The following is a 16,420-nucleotide window of genomic DNA, read 5'->3' on the forward strand; positions in this document are numbered from 1 at the left end:
TATATAAATATGTTCCTTTGTTGTCTTGCGTCATTCAAGGGAATAATATTGGCTTATTTTGCCTCATAAGGTACTAAGTTTTATTGCCTACCTACCAAGTTATATGGTACAATTTCGTTGGGAAAGGGTGTTTTATGAAAGGTAGTGGGAAGCAAGCTCGATCAAACTGATGACCCTTAGCTCAAAAAAAGTGCATACTCCTTGCTAGATTTAAATTTAGAAGTACTATCAGATGAAAGAGGTTCAAGAACACATTGAAGCACTTCATAATCAAAAATCAAGAACACATTGAAACACTTCATAATCAAATTAGTACCACATCCAATTACCTGAATGACTCCTACCCACTAAGCCTCATGTCTCATCATTATAATGATACTCAATAGAGCAGAATACAAGAATCCTTGAGGATGTGTGCTAGAAAAGGGAAGCGGGAGGGTGTGGTGGCTGGTTTCAGCTGTGGACCACCTGCCCCAGTGGCCCTAGCTTCACCATAAACTCTACCAATAGTACTTTAAACTTCACAAAAAAGAGTTCAAATGCCCTATATGTTTGAAAGAAACCCAAATAGTGTGTCTACAATAGGCACCTCTAGACACACTCTGCACCAATCTTAAGTAACTACCCTAACACTACAAGAATTGTTGATCTGAGGATTGGAAAACTACACGAATTGCTGATCTCCAAGGATGGGAATGCTAGTGATTGGCTATAGATACCATGCTCAAAGGACTCATCTAGGAGTTAAATTTGTGACTCCCAAAAAACCAACCCTAACCCTCAAGGTAGGTAGGCATACAACAAACTATGCAACCATGCCGATGGGCTAGTAAAACCTCTCCAAGGCCCACACCTAGGACACTAGATAGGAGAACCCAAGTACAGTACCTCTTGCGTGAGGTACAAGTAATCTAAAGCCGACAAAAGAGCCTACTCTAGGATTCCAATCCCAACCACACAATCCCCACCACCAATGAATCCTAGTGTAGGCAAGGGCCTACTCTAGGATTCCAATTGAAGGCAAGAGCCTCCTCGAAGAATGGAGAACCAACTTGTTAGATTTAATGAGTTAGCATTAATTATAGGCCGTACTTGTTAGATTTTAAAGAGAGAACATTAATCCTTGGTTAGTAATTGCTAAAAATGAAAAAGTTAATTGTATTGAGAAGCATTTTATCATTTGAAATTACACGAGATCAAGACAACAAGACAAAGCCGCCTAGTATATTAACCATGGGTATTATAGATGTTGATTAATGTCACTAGCAAACTTAAAACCATTCTTTGAAATCAGAAGTAGTTCATCATAGAGAGTGGAGCATCCACATCCAACCATAGATCAGATATTTATTTGGAGCTAGTTGTGAATAGCTATTGGGCACATTTTTATTAATTTAAGAGTTGAAAATCTACTTATGCTGATGTGCAAAAATCTATTGCTTTTTAAAAACATTATTCAGTAGCATTGATTTGGCGTAATCTGTTTCTAAAGCCACCTGACTCTGTGGCTGTGATTGAACCTTCCACAACTAGTGACCATGAAGGCCATCAGCATTGCATGCCAAGCGGAATTCCACCAAAAATTGGAAGCCTTTTGGTCAGTAAACTGTTTCAGCAAACACCTTTTGAGGAGCCTTCGCCCATTTTATTCACAATTACAGCCCCAAACATGAGACCAGAAGCATCAATGATACCTTGAAGCCACAATGTTATGCTTCTTGTATTGATGTGTGCATATCCATAGCCTTCCCAAGTAGGTACACATATGGCAATAAGTATTAGTGTTCCCTTATGTGAAGATTAGCATTCATTGAGGCGGCAGGTGTGAGAGAGGTCCTTGCAGGGGCTGCATCACATATTGCAATACTAACTCGTGGTCGCCATGTTGATCTGCTGCTTCTGGAATAGCAGAGCTATGACGATGCCGGACTTCACCTCTACTGCTTGTAATGATCTCATCAAATACTTCGCCCTCGTCGTACTCCTCATCCAACCCAATTGTGCTTCCAAGTCCACTTTCATCAGCCTCCTAAATAAATCATGAACACATTAAAAATAGAATATATTTGAATACGTACATGTATGTGTACATATGTATATGTGTGTGCGCGCGCGCCCATGTGTGCATGCGTGCGTGTGCGTGCGTGTGTGCAAGCGTGCGTGCGTGAGCATGTGCATGTGTGCAAGTGTGTGTGCGTATGTGAGCATGCGACTATTTGGAAGGCTAGGAACCAAATTATGTTTCGACAGCCTTCTTTGGATGCTTTCTTTCATGCCAATCTTCGCCAGTCCCTGCATGACTGTTGACAGCTGGAGGCTATTGATCTCCCCATGTATATTGTTTCTTGGTAATAGAACACTGGTTTTTACTATAAAAAAAATGTGTGTGAGCACACGTGTATGTGTGCACGTGCATGCGTGTGCGTGCGCGCGTGCACGTATGTGTGTATTATGTAATATGTATTACGTGTATGCATATAAATATGTGCATGCATAAGCACATGCACATGTATATGCTATAGTAGGATTAGATTCTGCATACCCTGATAGCCATATCATGTGTCATGGCAGCAGATTCTTCATACTCTGCACGATCGAGCTCTTGTAGGTGTGCAGCTTTGAAAAACTTGGGCAAAGCATACCTCCTGACAGGAACCAGCAGCATGATCAAGAGCGGGAATAGTACCCCAGCCAGAGGGATCCAAGTGATGCCAAAACAGGCGGCCAGATATACAAGCTGAAAGATGGTGAAAATGCTGATGATTTTGAACGGCACTGCCTCCACAAATGAAGCATGCGACTGCTCAAGCACCCTGTGCAGATAAGCAAAGCCAAGTTATAGTATTAGTTCCAAGCTAAATCAATGAATTATTTCATGATAAAATGAGAACAACAATTTTACTTTATTAAACTGGATTCAAAAGAGTGATACCAGATTAAAACACAGTGAACAAACTACGACACAAGGACACGAAAATATTTTTGTTGTCAACGAGGAGCAAAAATGCCACAAGCAAGCCCAACACCAATAACTTTCCAGGAAAAAATGGATTGAATTGTAAAACTAGATTAAGATGAGTTGCAAGTAATCTGTACTTGTATCGACGACTGGGTGGAGTGAAAAGAAGAAGTATCCTTTCCCAGAACTGGTTTCCAGGCAGGCTGTCTATTGCCATGTAGGCGAAATACCCCCACAGAACAGATGTAGGGATCTTCTTCAACACGGGCATTGCTCCAACACACCCTCCTACCATTAATGACTGCATAAAGTTGCTTAGACGCTGCTCTTTCACCTCCACAGGTAGCAGATCATCAATGTCCTTATCAGGATCGAAAACACTAGCATCGACGGGAGTGTGAAGGCAACCACTGCTTGCAGCCAGCTGCAGTGTGCTAACTTTCAAATCTTTCAATACCTGGGCATAAAAAATGTATCAGCAGATTTCTAAACAATCTTTGGTTATTTTAAACAGCTTTTGAAAGAGGCATCAAATGGAAAAATGACAAACATGAAGTACATATCTGCAGTTCTTCACATCATTAAGGGAGGATTCACAAGCATCCTCCTGGACATCATCCCCCACAGACCACCTTTGTGGAAAAATTTGATTCACAATAAGCAGTTGTTTGTTGCATTCAATTTCACAAGGTCCGGGGACTTACTCAGCATAGGCCCATCACTGATGCCCAATCCCCGACACAAATAAGCATAAACCTGTCATGTATGGACAAGCCAGATGAAAAGCATGGGGAGCCCTCATAAGAGGACCCACTCAATGTTTGGGAGGGAGGGCCAACTTCAGAAGACTCCCCCGAGAGACACAGGACAGATGCCTTGCTGGGATATGGAACCGAGAGCAGATCATCCTCGCCATCGACTCAGTGCCCCAAATCCCCCTCCCCCCCTCCTTAATTCCTCTCAAGTTCCTACTTTGCCTCTTTAGAGGGTTCGAAGCATGCATATTTAACCTATGGCTGTTTGATTTTTAACTAATAGAAGGATTTAAAAAAAGGCCGGATGAAGAGCAGGCATTGCACCAGCCAAGATCCAGTAATATATACTCACAGCTTAACCACTTGGCCCACCATATTTCCATGTATAAGGCTGCAAAAATATTTATAATGTGGATTAATCCACCTCTTGTGAAAAGGGAGGCAGAAACTTTCACTCGTCCCACAGGAGCTCTCTCAAGCACCTTCCTTGGGTTCTTGACCTACCCACGACCAGCAGAGCCCCCCTCTTGTATTGAGTACAAAATAGAATGACGAGTTTGCCTCTGAAAAGCTTACATACCCGGAAAGATGGTGTTTGAAGGACCAGTGGAGTTCCTGTCTGCTTGAAGGCTTCTTTCATGCTCTCATAAAGCTCAGCCAGTGTTGAGTTATGGTCAATGCTTTTTCTCGCAGTCTTCACCAGCTTCTTGCGGACAAGCTACAAAATAAAGTGTATTTTTTTAAATATTTAAAGTGAAAAAAAAATCTTCATAAGAAAGGATCCCATACACACGAGCCCCCTCAATGCATGCATACATAGCATACATTATAATACATACATATATACATACATACATACACATGCATGCATGCATCCATCCATACATAAACACTTGCACACATCCATACAACCATCCATCTATATATGTATATATACATGAGCCCTGAAAACATAGCTGACAAGAGAACCTTTTGTGTGCAATCATGGCTAGGGTTTTTTACAGAAGGTTGAGGAGGTTTTTAACCTGGTGTTTCAATGTTGCCAAGCTTTTTGTGTGCATTGGTGACTGGGGTATAACACCATTTGAAGGAGGTATTCCAAGTAGCCCACAGGCCATGACCTGTCACAAGAATCATACATCATCCTGTTTTTGGATATAACCCATCAAAGTCAGGTTCTTGTATGGAAGCAAGGAAATACCAGGATACCGAGAAGAAATAAATCATAGTGAAATGCTGACGGTCTTCTCAAGTTGAATTCTTTCTGCTGAGCCAGCTGAGATGCAATACTATGATCGAAATAGTAAAGAACAGCTATCATTGTGGCCGGAATAAGGGCACCAAAGATGTAAATGACCGGAACTTGAGTCATCTCCTATAACATCAAAGAACTGGTGCATAAAACTTCTGAATCCTTACTCTTATGATTCAAAAGGTGTAAAATTGTTCTTACAACCTCAAACAAAACTGTACCATCACCCATTCCCAATTCATTATCTGCACATAAAAATTGTAAAAATGTAGATGATGATTCATGATTGATGAATATACAAAAAGTGATGTTCAGGCACCTGTATAACAGTCCAATTTCTTGAAGCGCCATGTGACCATGGGTTCGGACTGAAAAGCCGCCTAGGAATCCCGGCTGGGACGTTTCTTAAGGCCGAATATGATAATGCTGTCCACACAAGGACCATCAACGGTACACCATAGTCTGCTACAAACCCTCTCAACCTACCTGGTAAGATTTTTCACAAAGTGAGCTTTGTAATACGATGCTAAGTGAACAAAAAGCCCAAAAACATCATGGACAGAAATCTACATAATAAAATGCATATCGCCTATCAAGACTCTCTCTCTCTCTCTCTCTCTCTCTCTCCAGCACTCACCATGAAACCTCAGTTTTACACGAAGCATTTTTTGAGACTTTCATAGGATAGATTCATTGAGGACCCAGGGTACTTACAGATGCACATTGCACATGCCATGCGCATAGCAATTGGCCAGCTGAGGGTATCATTGTCACATGCGGAAGAATTGCCTATATTAAGAACTGTGAAAAACACAGAGATGAGCAGAGAGAAGAGAGAGAGATGTTGTTGTAACAAAGTTTTCTGTATAAATGTATTAATATGTACATAGATCCTAGCCAACATGACCTCCAAAAAGGTTACACCTATGCCTATGACCTGTCCCACAAACCTCAGATCAGATGATTACAAAAGGGAATGAACTATCCTTTTTATAGGCTCCCTAAATACTAGCATATGACGAGCATAAAATGCAATATAATGCCAAACTGCCTGGATATGCCCTCCAGCTCCTTCAGACTGCCTTGGGTAAAATACCTAGCTTTAAACTAGGCTGCTTACTGCCCCAAAAGGTACCTAACACAGCCTAAAACTTGGGATTAAGTATGTCCACATGCTGTGCATGTGACATCTCCTCCTGCAAAGCTTGATGAGAAGAATCCAACTGATCTTGGATGACTGACATCATCCCCTTAACTACACGTGGACTCCATCCTTGGCGTCTTGTGCCCAAAACTTGAGGCACTCTTCTTCTTGTCCCCTCCTTGAGCTTGATCCCTTCATGAAAGCCTGCAACCCCTTTTTCCTCCTGTCATGTGCATAAAATGCCATGGACATTCTCAGATGCTAGTCCAAAAGAGGCAGCCAGAAAAAGAGTATAAGAACCAGAAGTTGGGGCACAAGGTGCAGTTTGGTCAAGGGTGGACTTGCAGCAGGGCATGGAAGGATGTGGTTGTGCTGTTGGCTGCTTGCAAAGGTGGTCGGCTGGCCCAGATCAGAGGCAGGCTGGACCAGATCAGAAAACGCTGCATTTTTATGGAATACATACCACGACTGCTGGCCGACCAGCAAAGTCAGCCAGTTCTCATGGTGTCCAAGAGCCTATAAATAGGCAGTTTGCTCATTGTAGGAGGCATTCAACTCTTTAGGAGTTGGGTCCCTAGTCTAGGAATGTTTTGGTGATGTTCACCTTTTCAAGAAGGCAGCTAAGGGCTGTAGATGTAGGTACCTTTTTGTACCATCAGAAATATACTGAATTTCCAGCCATCTCTCTCTCTTCTCTCCCTTCTGTATGCGTTATGCATCAGCATGTTTTTAGTGGTGTTTAGGGCTGAAAGAAGACCCCCAGAGCTTCCGCGTGTTACATTGGTATCAGAGCATCAGGCTCAGCAAAGCTTAACACTGATTCAGTCCCATATGATGGTGTACAAGTCCAAGGTACAGGAAAGTACACGAATACGAAGCCCAAGGCAAGGAACACAAAATCGGGAAGAGCTCCCAGGAGGTTTGTTGGTGGTGTTCCACAAAGCCAGAGGGGATGGCAGTCCTGTGAGCCAGATAGGTTCTCGGGCAACGGTCCCAAGGGAGGATTATCCTCCAAGGGGTGATGTGAGAGTGCTAGACACATGTCTCAGGAATGAAGACCAAGACGGTGTTCAAAGTCAAGGCAAGAATGGATTGGGGACTGGAGGGAACAGATGCATAGATTTTATTCAGAGTTAGAGTGGTTTTGGAGACCGGGGCGGGTTTTCAGTGAAAAGGGTTGCTAGAGTTGGATGGATGACACAGGGACTCCGGGAATAGAGTGGGATGATGACAGTCATCCAAGGAAAAAGTTGGAATCCCGTCATCAAGTTTAGCAGAGGGAGATGTCATGTGCATAAAATGCCATGGACATTCTCATATGCTAGTCCAGAAGAGGCAGCCAGAAAAAGAGTATAAGAACCAGAAGTTGGGGCACAAGGTGCAGTTTGGGTGGACTTGCAGCAGGGCATGGAAGGATGTGGTTATGCTGTCAGCTGCTTGCAAAGGTGGTTGGCTGGACCAGATCAGAGGCGGGCTGGACCAGATCAGAAAACGCTGCATTTTTATGGAATAAATACCACGACTGCTGGCCAACCAGTAGTCGGCCAGTTCTCATTGTATCCAAGAGCCTATAAATAGGCAGTTTGCTCATTGTAGGAGGCATTCAACTCTTTAGGAGTTGGGTCCCTAGTCTAGGAATGTTTTGGTGATGTTCACCTTTTCAAGAAGGCAGCCAAGGGCTGTAGATGTAGGTACCTTTTTGTACCATCAGAAATATACTGAATTTCCAGCCATCTCTCTCTCTCTTCTCTCCCTGCTGGTACTGTGCATTTTCCCAATCATGCACCAATTCATCACCTTTGGGATCATCCATGCCACCACTTGGTCCACACCGGTGGGAGATATGCAGTGATGATACCTCGGGATCATCCAAGCTCTGATACAGACGTCACATGGTGAAGAACTTCCTATATAAGAACTGTGCAAAATGCAGAGATGAACAGAGAGAAGAGAGAGAGAGATGTTGTTGAAAAGGGGTTTTCCACATATATGTATCAATATGTACATAGATCCTAGCCGACATGGCCTCCAAAAAGGTAACAAACTTGGGATCTGATGATTACAAAAGGGAATGAAGTAGCCTTTTTATAGGCTCCCTAAATACCCCTATATACAGTCGGCTCGCAGTCGGCCACCAGCAAAGGACGGGCATAAAATCCAGTATAATGCCAAACTGCCTGGAAATGCCCTCCAGCTCCTTCTAGCTGCCTTTGGTAAAATACCTACCCTTAAACTGGGCTGTTATCACAGCCTAAAACTGGGGATTAAGAATGTCCAGATGCTTTGCATGTGACAATCTTCTCATCGTCTCAGGGTTGAATCTGGTAGAGCCGAGGGCATCCCATGAGATGCATGTATATGCACAGTATGCACCACTCGTGAAGTGGAGGACGAGGTGCACTATTTGTTCCAATGCCCACCATCCGAGGGAGATTTCATTGTCTCTTCCACGATAGATTCAGCCCCCTCTCACGGGCGATGCGGTATGAGGACCAGAGATGTGTAGGCATGTATTTACTGGAGCTTTGTTGTCACAGAGAGGTATTGCTACGGCAGCACTCCAAGAGATAGAGCTACGAGGCACCTCCCAAACCTCCATCACAGATTTCTTTGGGTCACAGCCACCGACTATAGTGGCCTGACAAAAGAAGCATGACCAGCCAGGTCCAGGAGGGCCTACATGAACGCATGATGGAGGGCCTACACGAACGCATGCTCCTCTGGCTCCACGTACATGGAGTGTCACTAGTGAGCCTGCACGATTTCTTCCAGGAGCCAGATGCCCCCGACCTCACAAGCCTCATTCCTCTACTGGAATCCAAGGTATCTTTTGACGATATGGCGAGCTCCCAACACAGAGGGGAGATGCTATGGCTGCTTTGTGTTCTATTCTGGAGGAGGATGGTATCAGTGTATGATCACATATTGTCATTATGTAGCATCACATGGATACTTTAGCTTATGTAGCTAGCAATTTTTCTTTTCGTTTCCATGGTTCAGTATTTATCATGGATACATTGTACTGCCTCTTTGGTCTCAGAGACCCTTTGGGTCTTTTGAAGATGTTAGTGTATCTTTCTTTCTTTCCTCTCTCTCTCTCTCTCTCTCTCTCTCTCTCTCACACACACACACACACACACACACACACAACACACACAAAACACCCACGCATGTCTATTAAGGCATTCATATAATAGAAAAAACAACAGTCAACTGCTCATGCAGTTTAACTTTTTATACAAAAGGTTACCTGTGCCATACCGCCACGATCGAGCCTTTCTGCTCTTCAGGGCTGTCCAAAGCAGTCCAAAAGAGAGCACCAAGCCAAACATGCCATTAGCAACGCGCCATGCAAGCTCGTACTCTTCGAGTGATTGATTAGCCAGTTTGGGAATTCGAAACTCTTCTACCACACCCTGGAACTCTCTTAGGGTGAGCACAACCAGCAGTTCCAAAGACCACAAAAAAAAATGGCATATGTGTTGAGACATGAATTCAATAGCAGTCAATTTATGTATGCAAGAAATCAATTACCTTTATGGCTTGCTGCATGAACAACATGGCTATTAGCAAGCCAAAAAGCTCTCCTGCTACACGCGTGAACTGGTTTATGATGGAACAAGCACCAAGTATGGCCATTAAGAAAAGTAATATTGATGTCCAAACGCAAACCCTGAAGTCCATCATTCATCGTGATAGGTAAGAAAAGAGTGTAATATGTGCTCAACATAACCACCACATGGTATCATAGGGGGCAGCATTCCATAAATACATCAAGAATGTCAAAAATCTTCAATTTATAAAGAGCTTAAAGGGAGTATACCATGCAGTCCAGGCTAAATATAGCCTTGGGCCAATATCACTCCTGTCCTTGACAAAGCTATACATGAATGTATACATGATGACAGTTGGCTCTGCCACACCGAGAACCAACAATGGCTGGCCTCCAATGATAGAATGTACTATCCCACAAAATGCAGTGGATGCCAATGTTTGAACGGCGGTCAAGATTCCATCTGTCAAGAAATCAACACGCACCCACATATAATGCACATACAAGTGAAAAATTTATGTGTGTCTGTCGTTTAAGAGATTTTCAGCACCCCACACATGATGACTTACAAGGGCATTTTTCAAGGGCTCATCCACACATCCATACAAATGGCACTGTGTCTAAGATGTGTGTCGTATACGATGGTATAAGCACCCGTACATGATGTACATACAAGTACAAGTTTTGAGGTGGGTTTCATGCATACAAATGTCACTGTGTGTGAACTCCAAGATGGTATAAACACCCCACATGTTGCACTGTATCTGAGGTGTGTGTCCTACAAGATGGCATAATGACCCCCACATGATACACAGTCTGAGGTGTGTGTTCTACAAGATGGTATAAACACCACATAAAAGTAAAAATATTGAGTTGTGTAGTTTAAGAGGGTATAAACATCCCGCACGTGATGGGTATACAAGGGCTCAAGCACATGCTTGTACAAGATGGTACCTATATTAATGCACATGTGTAAAAAACCTTGACAATATGTGTCATACAAGACGGTATAAGCAGCCATCCTACATAGATGATGCACAAACAAGTAAAAAATATTGAGGTTGTGTTGTTTAAGAGGGTGTAAGCGTCCCAAACATGATCAGTATGCAAGCAGGTCTACATGCATGGCACTGTGGAAAGGAAGAGCATGCCGTAAAAGCATGGTTGAGGGTTGATCCTTGTCTGAGGTGCATGTCATACGAGATGTATGCACATGATAGGTATACAAGGGCTCAAGCACATGCTTGTACAAGATAGTACCTATATTAATGCACACATGAAAAAAAAACCTTGGCGATGTGTGTCATACAAGATGGTATAAGCAACCATACTACATAGATGACGCACAAACAAGTAAAAAATATTGAGGTGTGTGTTGTTTAAGAGAGTGTAAGCGTCCCAAACATGATAAGTATACAAGCAGGCCTACACGCATGGCACTGTGTCTGAGGTGTATGTCATACGAGACAGTATAAGCACCCAGTGCCCACAAATGATGCACAAACAAGTACAAATTTTTAGGTATGCATTGGCTAAGAGGATGTAAGAAGCACCCCACACAAGATGCTGGGGATGGAAGGACATTGTTCAAGGGCTCATGCACACATGCATTCAGATGAACGGTGTGTCCAAGATGTGTCCCCTACAAGGTGGTATAAGCAACTCACAAATGATGCAAGGTTCTTGAGAAGTGTCATTTAAGTGGGTATAAATTCCCCACAATGGGCATGCAAGTAACTTTGCAAGGGATTATGCACTTATGCATGCAGATTGCACTGTGTCTGAGATGCATGTTTGGGAAAAGCCTCGTGTAGATATTGCAATGAGTGCTAGGTTTCAGGCTTTACTTGTGTCTCGATCGAGCTGCTCTCCAAATGAAATGACTGGAATGGCAGATGCAAAGAATATGTATGTTGTTGGGGCAAAAATCCTGGATTTGAGCATAAGTCAGTCCACAATATTTGAGGAAATCCATCATCAATGTGCAGCAAAAAGATTTACCTTACATAGCTAGAGGCCTATGTAAGTTGTCCGATAAAAGATTCACCTTACATTGGGCCATGACTCCTAGGAGGGTAAGAATAATAACCTGAAACCGGAGCTAAAGCCGCTGGTCCAATCCTGTCTATAGCATTTGCTCCTTCCTTTAATGTCCTTCTTAATCCCATCAAAAGGGATACAAGTGTCTTCCATGTTCAACAAATTAAAAGAGGATTTGAGCAACTCTCAATACGGGGCTTCAACGATAATTTCAAATATGTGGGCTTTCATAGACTCTCGGGCATTTTTACAAGGTACTATGAAGCTCTAATGGCATTGCTTGATGTGAGTATAGACATTGGCCAGAATCACAAACTGACCGCATCTCTTTGAGGTTAGCTGTATGCTGGCTTTGTGTAATGCAAGGTTTCCTTTTATGGGAGAGGGCTTGATGTATAACTATAATGATGTTAGTGTAGCATTTAGCTTTGAGAAGGATGAGACCTTGACATCAAGCATGTTGTTTTGAGATTGATTCGAGGGCTTTAAAGATACATGATGTTTTCATCTAGAGCATTAGACAGAGAGTTAAAGCTGAGATTAGTCCAACCATGAAGGTTGATGCTGAGATTAGTCTAAACATGAGGCTTGATGCTGAGATTAGTTCAAATATGCCATCTCGCTACTAGGATGACAATGGCTCATGCAAGCAGCTATGCAATGAGCAGCCCATTAATGATGGCAGATTGATATCTCATTATTAGGTTAACAATTCAACTCATGCAAACACAACTAGCTGATGACCAATCCCAGGAGCGAAAGATTCATTTGAACCTTGCCATCTCTAGATACATACATATGTACGTGCATGAATGCATACATACAGCTAGGCTTCTGGGAAATTCATTGAAACATGCTGTATTAGAGCAAGGATTAATGAGAAAATTCATTGAATATGCCATCTCTATACATACACACAGCTGGGCTTGATGGAAAATTTGCTTAAGCATGCCTTCTCTATTAAGATATCTCAGGCTCATATAAAATTAATATTGGTTGGCATTGGCTTATACATAACTGGGCAATTTACAATGTAATCTAGCACGCTATCACAGTACTAGGGTAACACTTGTTTCTAAACAAACAGCTAGGATATGGGCATTAATAAGAATATCATATAGCATGCTCTCTGACTACTGGGGTGATGGAAAGGCATGCCCTCTCACTATCAAGAAGAAAAATCAACTCAAGCAACCCATTGATGAATCCATGGTATTGCAGAGCGTTGTGAACACGACAATTAAACCATAGCAATGCAAGACTTGGTGTAAGGAATCAAAGAAGGAAAAGGATGACATGAAATATAAAAAAAAGTCCAAGTGGGGAAACCATGGCGGTGAGCAGCACTTACCATTGTGCATGGAGATGCTGTTGTGGACGCAAGGAGACAACTGAATGGTGAATGGCTACAGTAAAACAAGTCCCCCACTGCAACCCACATATATTCTCTCTTGGCTACCTACAATGTACTTCGGGTACGAGAAAGATGATTTTTAATCATTTGAAAAAAGTTTTCCTTATTCCCCCCCACCTATAACCCCCCCAATCCCACCATCCCTTTCAATTCTATGATATTTTTAATGTGAATATATAAATAATAGTCTTAAATGACATTTCACTAATACAGTTTAAATGACATTTCACTAATATAATTTGACTAAGAAACTTTACAAAGGGATTAGTTCTACTAACACCAAATTCACTCAAGATTTTCCAAGGGACACACTCTTGTCTCTAATCACCCATCTACATACAAATTATGGCACAAGCACATTAGTCACCAACTTGCATTTCCAAAAAGGTTTTCCCAACACTAACTTAAGGAGCTTCATGTTTAAGGTTACATTCAAAATTAAAAAAGTGCCTTTAACAAGTAAAATAAGAACAATGACATGCGATGAGATCATTTCTTTTAATAGCATGCCCAAGCTAGCATACTCTATTATCCACATGGCAACATCAAAGCCTAAGGGAGGGACTTAAACCCAAAGTGTGTGTGTGTGTGTTGGGGGGGGGGGGTGACTGGGGTGACTGTGTGTGTGTGTGTGAGAGAGAGAGAGAGAGAGAGAGAGAGAGAGAGAGAGTATTAACATTTATTGAGGTCCAATATGGCCTTTGAAACCCAATCAAATAAAATATAATTGTTTTTTCTTAATGAAAGAAAACTAAGATGACAAGGTGTTGATGCCTTCCTCAATGTGTGTGGAGAAGTGCCTCTCGATGTTGGAACACCTCCTTTATGAGGCAGTTATCAACTAAGGAGTTTATTGAGGTCCAATATGGCCTTTGAAACCCAATCAAAAACAATATAATTGTTTTTTCTTAATGAAAGAAAACTAAGATGACAAGGTGTTGATGCCTTCCTCAATGTGTGTGGAGGTTTTTGTCTCGATGTTGGAGCACCTCCTTTATGAGGTAGCTATCAACTAAGGAGTGCATCTCTTGGTAGTGGAGCACCTCCTTTATGAGGTAATTATCAACTAAGGAGTGCCTCTCTTAGTGGTGGAGCACCTCCTTTATGAGGCAACCATCACCATCTCATAAACAACATAAGTTAGGACTCTCAATTGTTCAAGGGGGTCACCACCCCAACTCCAATGTAATAAACATAACAACTTAAATTTCTAAAGGAGAGCTCCAATAGCTCAAACTAAATATGAAGAGGGACAAGATAGCGAATAAGGATAAAGCACCTTTCATGCTAATAAGACAAGAAAAGGGCTTATAAGAAGCAAAGTTTTGTAAGAATTTTTTTTGATACTATTTTGCTGCTAAATAGCAGTAAAAAAAGCATGTTTAGGAAAAATTATCCCACTCCCTCCTTCATGCTTTAGGAAGCTTTTATTTTAAAGAAAACATAGAGCATCTTATCTTGGCCACAAAGCACAACAACCTGCTTTTGGGAGCTTCTTATGAAGGCAAGGTGAAATTTATGTGATTTTTCCATCTAAGCAAAGGTGAGATTCTTGTTTCTCCTCTTTAATCATTATCTTTTTATGCTAGGGTAAGCTTCTTCGTTCTCTTCTCTTCTTTATCATTTTCTTTTTATGTTAGTGTAAGCTTCTTCTTTCTCCTCTCTTTCACTTTGTTATGTAATAAGTGAGCTTCTCTTTCTCTTCTGTTCAAGTCAATATCTTACCTTAGCCTTTGCCAAAATAAGTGTTGCTTGATCTTGGTGTTAACCACTCTATAGGTTAACATGGCTTCACCCACCTGACCTACTATAAGCCACTTTGCTATCTTACTCGCTCGAACAGTGTTGGAATAAATTAAGTGATCTTACCTTGTGCTTAATGTCAAATAAACAAAGTCTAGGACTTCATGAATATACTTACTTAAGACTAGGAATAGAGACTGGACCATTTTTAAGTTTGGCCGACTTAGTATAAAACTAGTCACTTGTATATAAGTCATTTTTTATAATCCTTATGAGTCGTCCAACCTACTATTAGGCACTTTGCCATCTTACTTACTTGAATGGGAACTTATCTTTTGTAAGAGGGCCTTGGAATAAAATTAGGCTACCTTACCTTGTGCTTAATGTCCAAACAGGGAAAATCTAAGGACTTAATGTACATACTTACTTAATTAAACTAAGCCTAATCATAATTAAATATTAATTTTGATTAATATCTAATTAAAAAATCCCTTTTAAGAGAAGTTCACACGGGCAGGAGGAAAATAGACGAGAAAAATCAGATTTGAGAGGCGGAGAGGGTTCCACGCACGCGAGAGAGCATTTCATGCATCAACATGCTACTCCCTCTACTACTGCATTTTAGTAGAAAATCGGTAGATATTTGATCGCATACCTGCGGAAAAACCCGCAAAAATGTATAAAAATGCTCAAAAAATATCTAAAAAATTAGGAAAAATTTCCTAAAAATTCTAGAAATTTAGGGAATCCATTCTACCAAAAATATCCACAATAAAATATGTGGTAACAATTAACTAGAGATTGCTCTAATACCACTGTTGAAACCCTAAGACCTTATTAGATAATTGTTATGCATAAACATGCATAAATCAGGCATAAACTCATCCACCCGCCGACCACCCCCGAGCCCAAGGGATGCACACATGAATTATAATGAAATACATCATACCTTTACCTTGATGTCCCATACCATCAAGAGGTATAACTCCAATCCAATAGCATGTAGCTATAGTGTGAAATGGTAGGTGAGTAGTTATGATCCTCTACACAAGAGAGCATAACATAACCTAGCCTCCTCAAGCTAACATCAAGAGACCATAGCCTAAGCCTCAAGATAACATAGCCTTGGCCTCCAAGCCTCCAAGCCTCCCTTGAGTGTGCCCCATGTCCCTATTATATAGGAGGGCCCTTAAGTGAGTCTTGACTCTCCATTTCCCATGTGTGACCCTTGGATGCCTGACCCTAACCTTAACCCTTAAGGTTAGTCCTAACCCATGCTCCACTAGAGCTTGTTTCCATGCTCACAAGCCTAATGTGGGTTAGCCTCCTAGTATATGCACACATAATGGGCATATAACATAGCACACATAATGTACATATAACATAAGGCAAGACCCAACAACACATGCTTTGGCAAGGCAAAAGCTCTTGACTTGAACATATTTAACATTGCTCCTAGGACTAGCCTAGGACTTGGCTCCATTCATTTATCTATTCCAAGCTATTAGGATTGCCCAGTGTTGATTAGGAGGTCACACTTTGAAAAACATATGATTTTGG

General features: G+C 41.7%; 1 protein-coding gene across 3 annotated transcripts; it reads right to left on the reverse strand.

The window, feature by feature from the left end:
- Window positions 1-1,361: 1,361 nt before the first annotated feature.
- LOC147628601 (boron transporter 1-like) lies at window positions 1,362-13,189 on the reverse strand. 3 transcript variants are annotated; one of them, XM_086813799.1, is made up of 13 exons: window positions 13,055-13,153; window positions 11,753-11,849; window positions 11,511-11,593; window positions 9,934-10,072; window positions 9,645-9,783; window positions 9,361-9,526; window positions 5,286-5,452; window positions 4,916-5,089; window positions 4,740-4,835; window positions 4,295-4,432; window positions 3,097-3,416; window positions 2,543-2,813; window positions 1,362-2,029 (listed from the first exon to the last, which is right to left on the reverse strand). In XM_086813799.1, exons 1-13 carry the CDS (start codon window positions 13,062-13,064, stop codon window positions 1,808-1,810), a joined length of 2,022 nt encoding a protein of 673 aa, XP_086669925.1. In that variant the 5' UTR covers window positions 13,065-13,153; the 3' UTR covers window positions 1,362-1,807. The 3 variants fall into 3 exon arrangements, with proteins under 3 accessions (XP_086669925.1, XP_086669924.1, XP_086669926.1); XM_086813798.1 differs by having other exon boundaries at window positions 9,934-10,126; XM_086813800.1 differs by lacking the exons at window positions 11,511-11,593; window positions 11,753-11,849 and having other exon boundaries at window positions 9,934-10,126; window positions 13,055-13,189.
- Between the last annotated feature and the right edge of the window lie 3,231 nt (window positions 13,190-16,420).

Source organism: Cibotium barometz, chromosome 19, assembly GCF_041138505.1.
Source record: "Cibotium barometz isolate CiBa-2024 chromosome 19, ASM4113850v1, whole genome shotgun sequence".
Taxonomy (NCBI): Eukaryota; Viridiplantae; Streptophyta; class Polypodiopsida; order Cyatheales; family Cibotiaceae; genus Cibotium; species Cibotium barometz.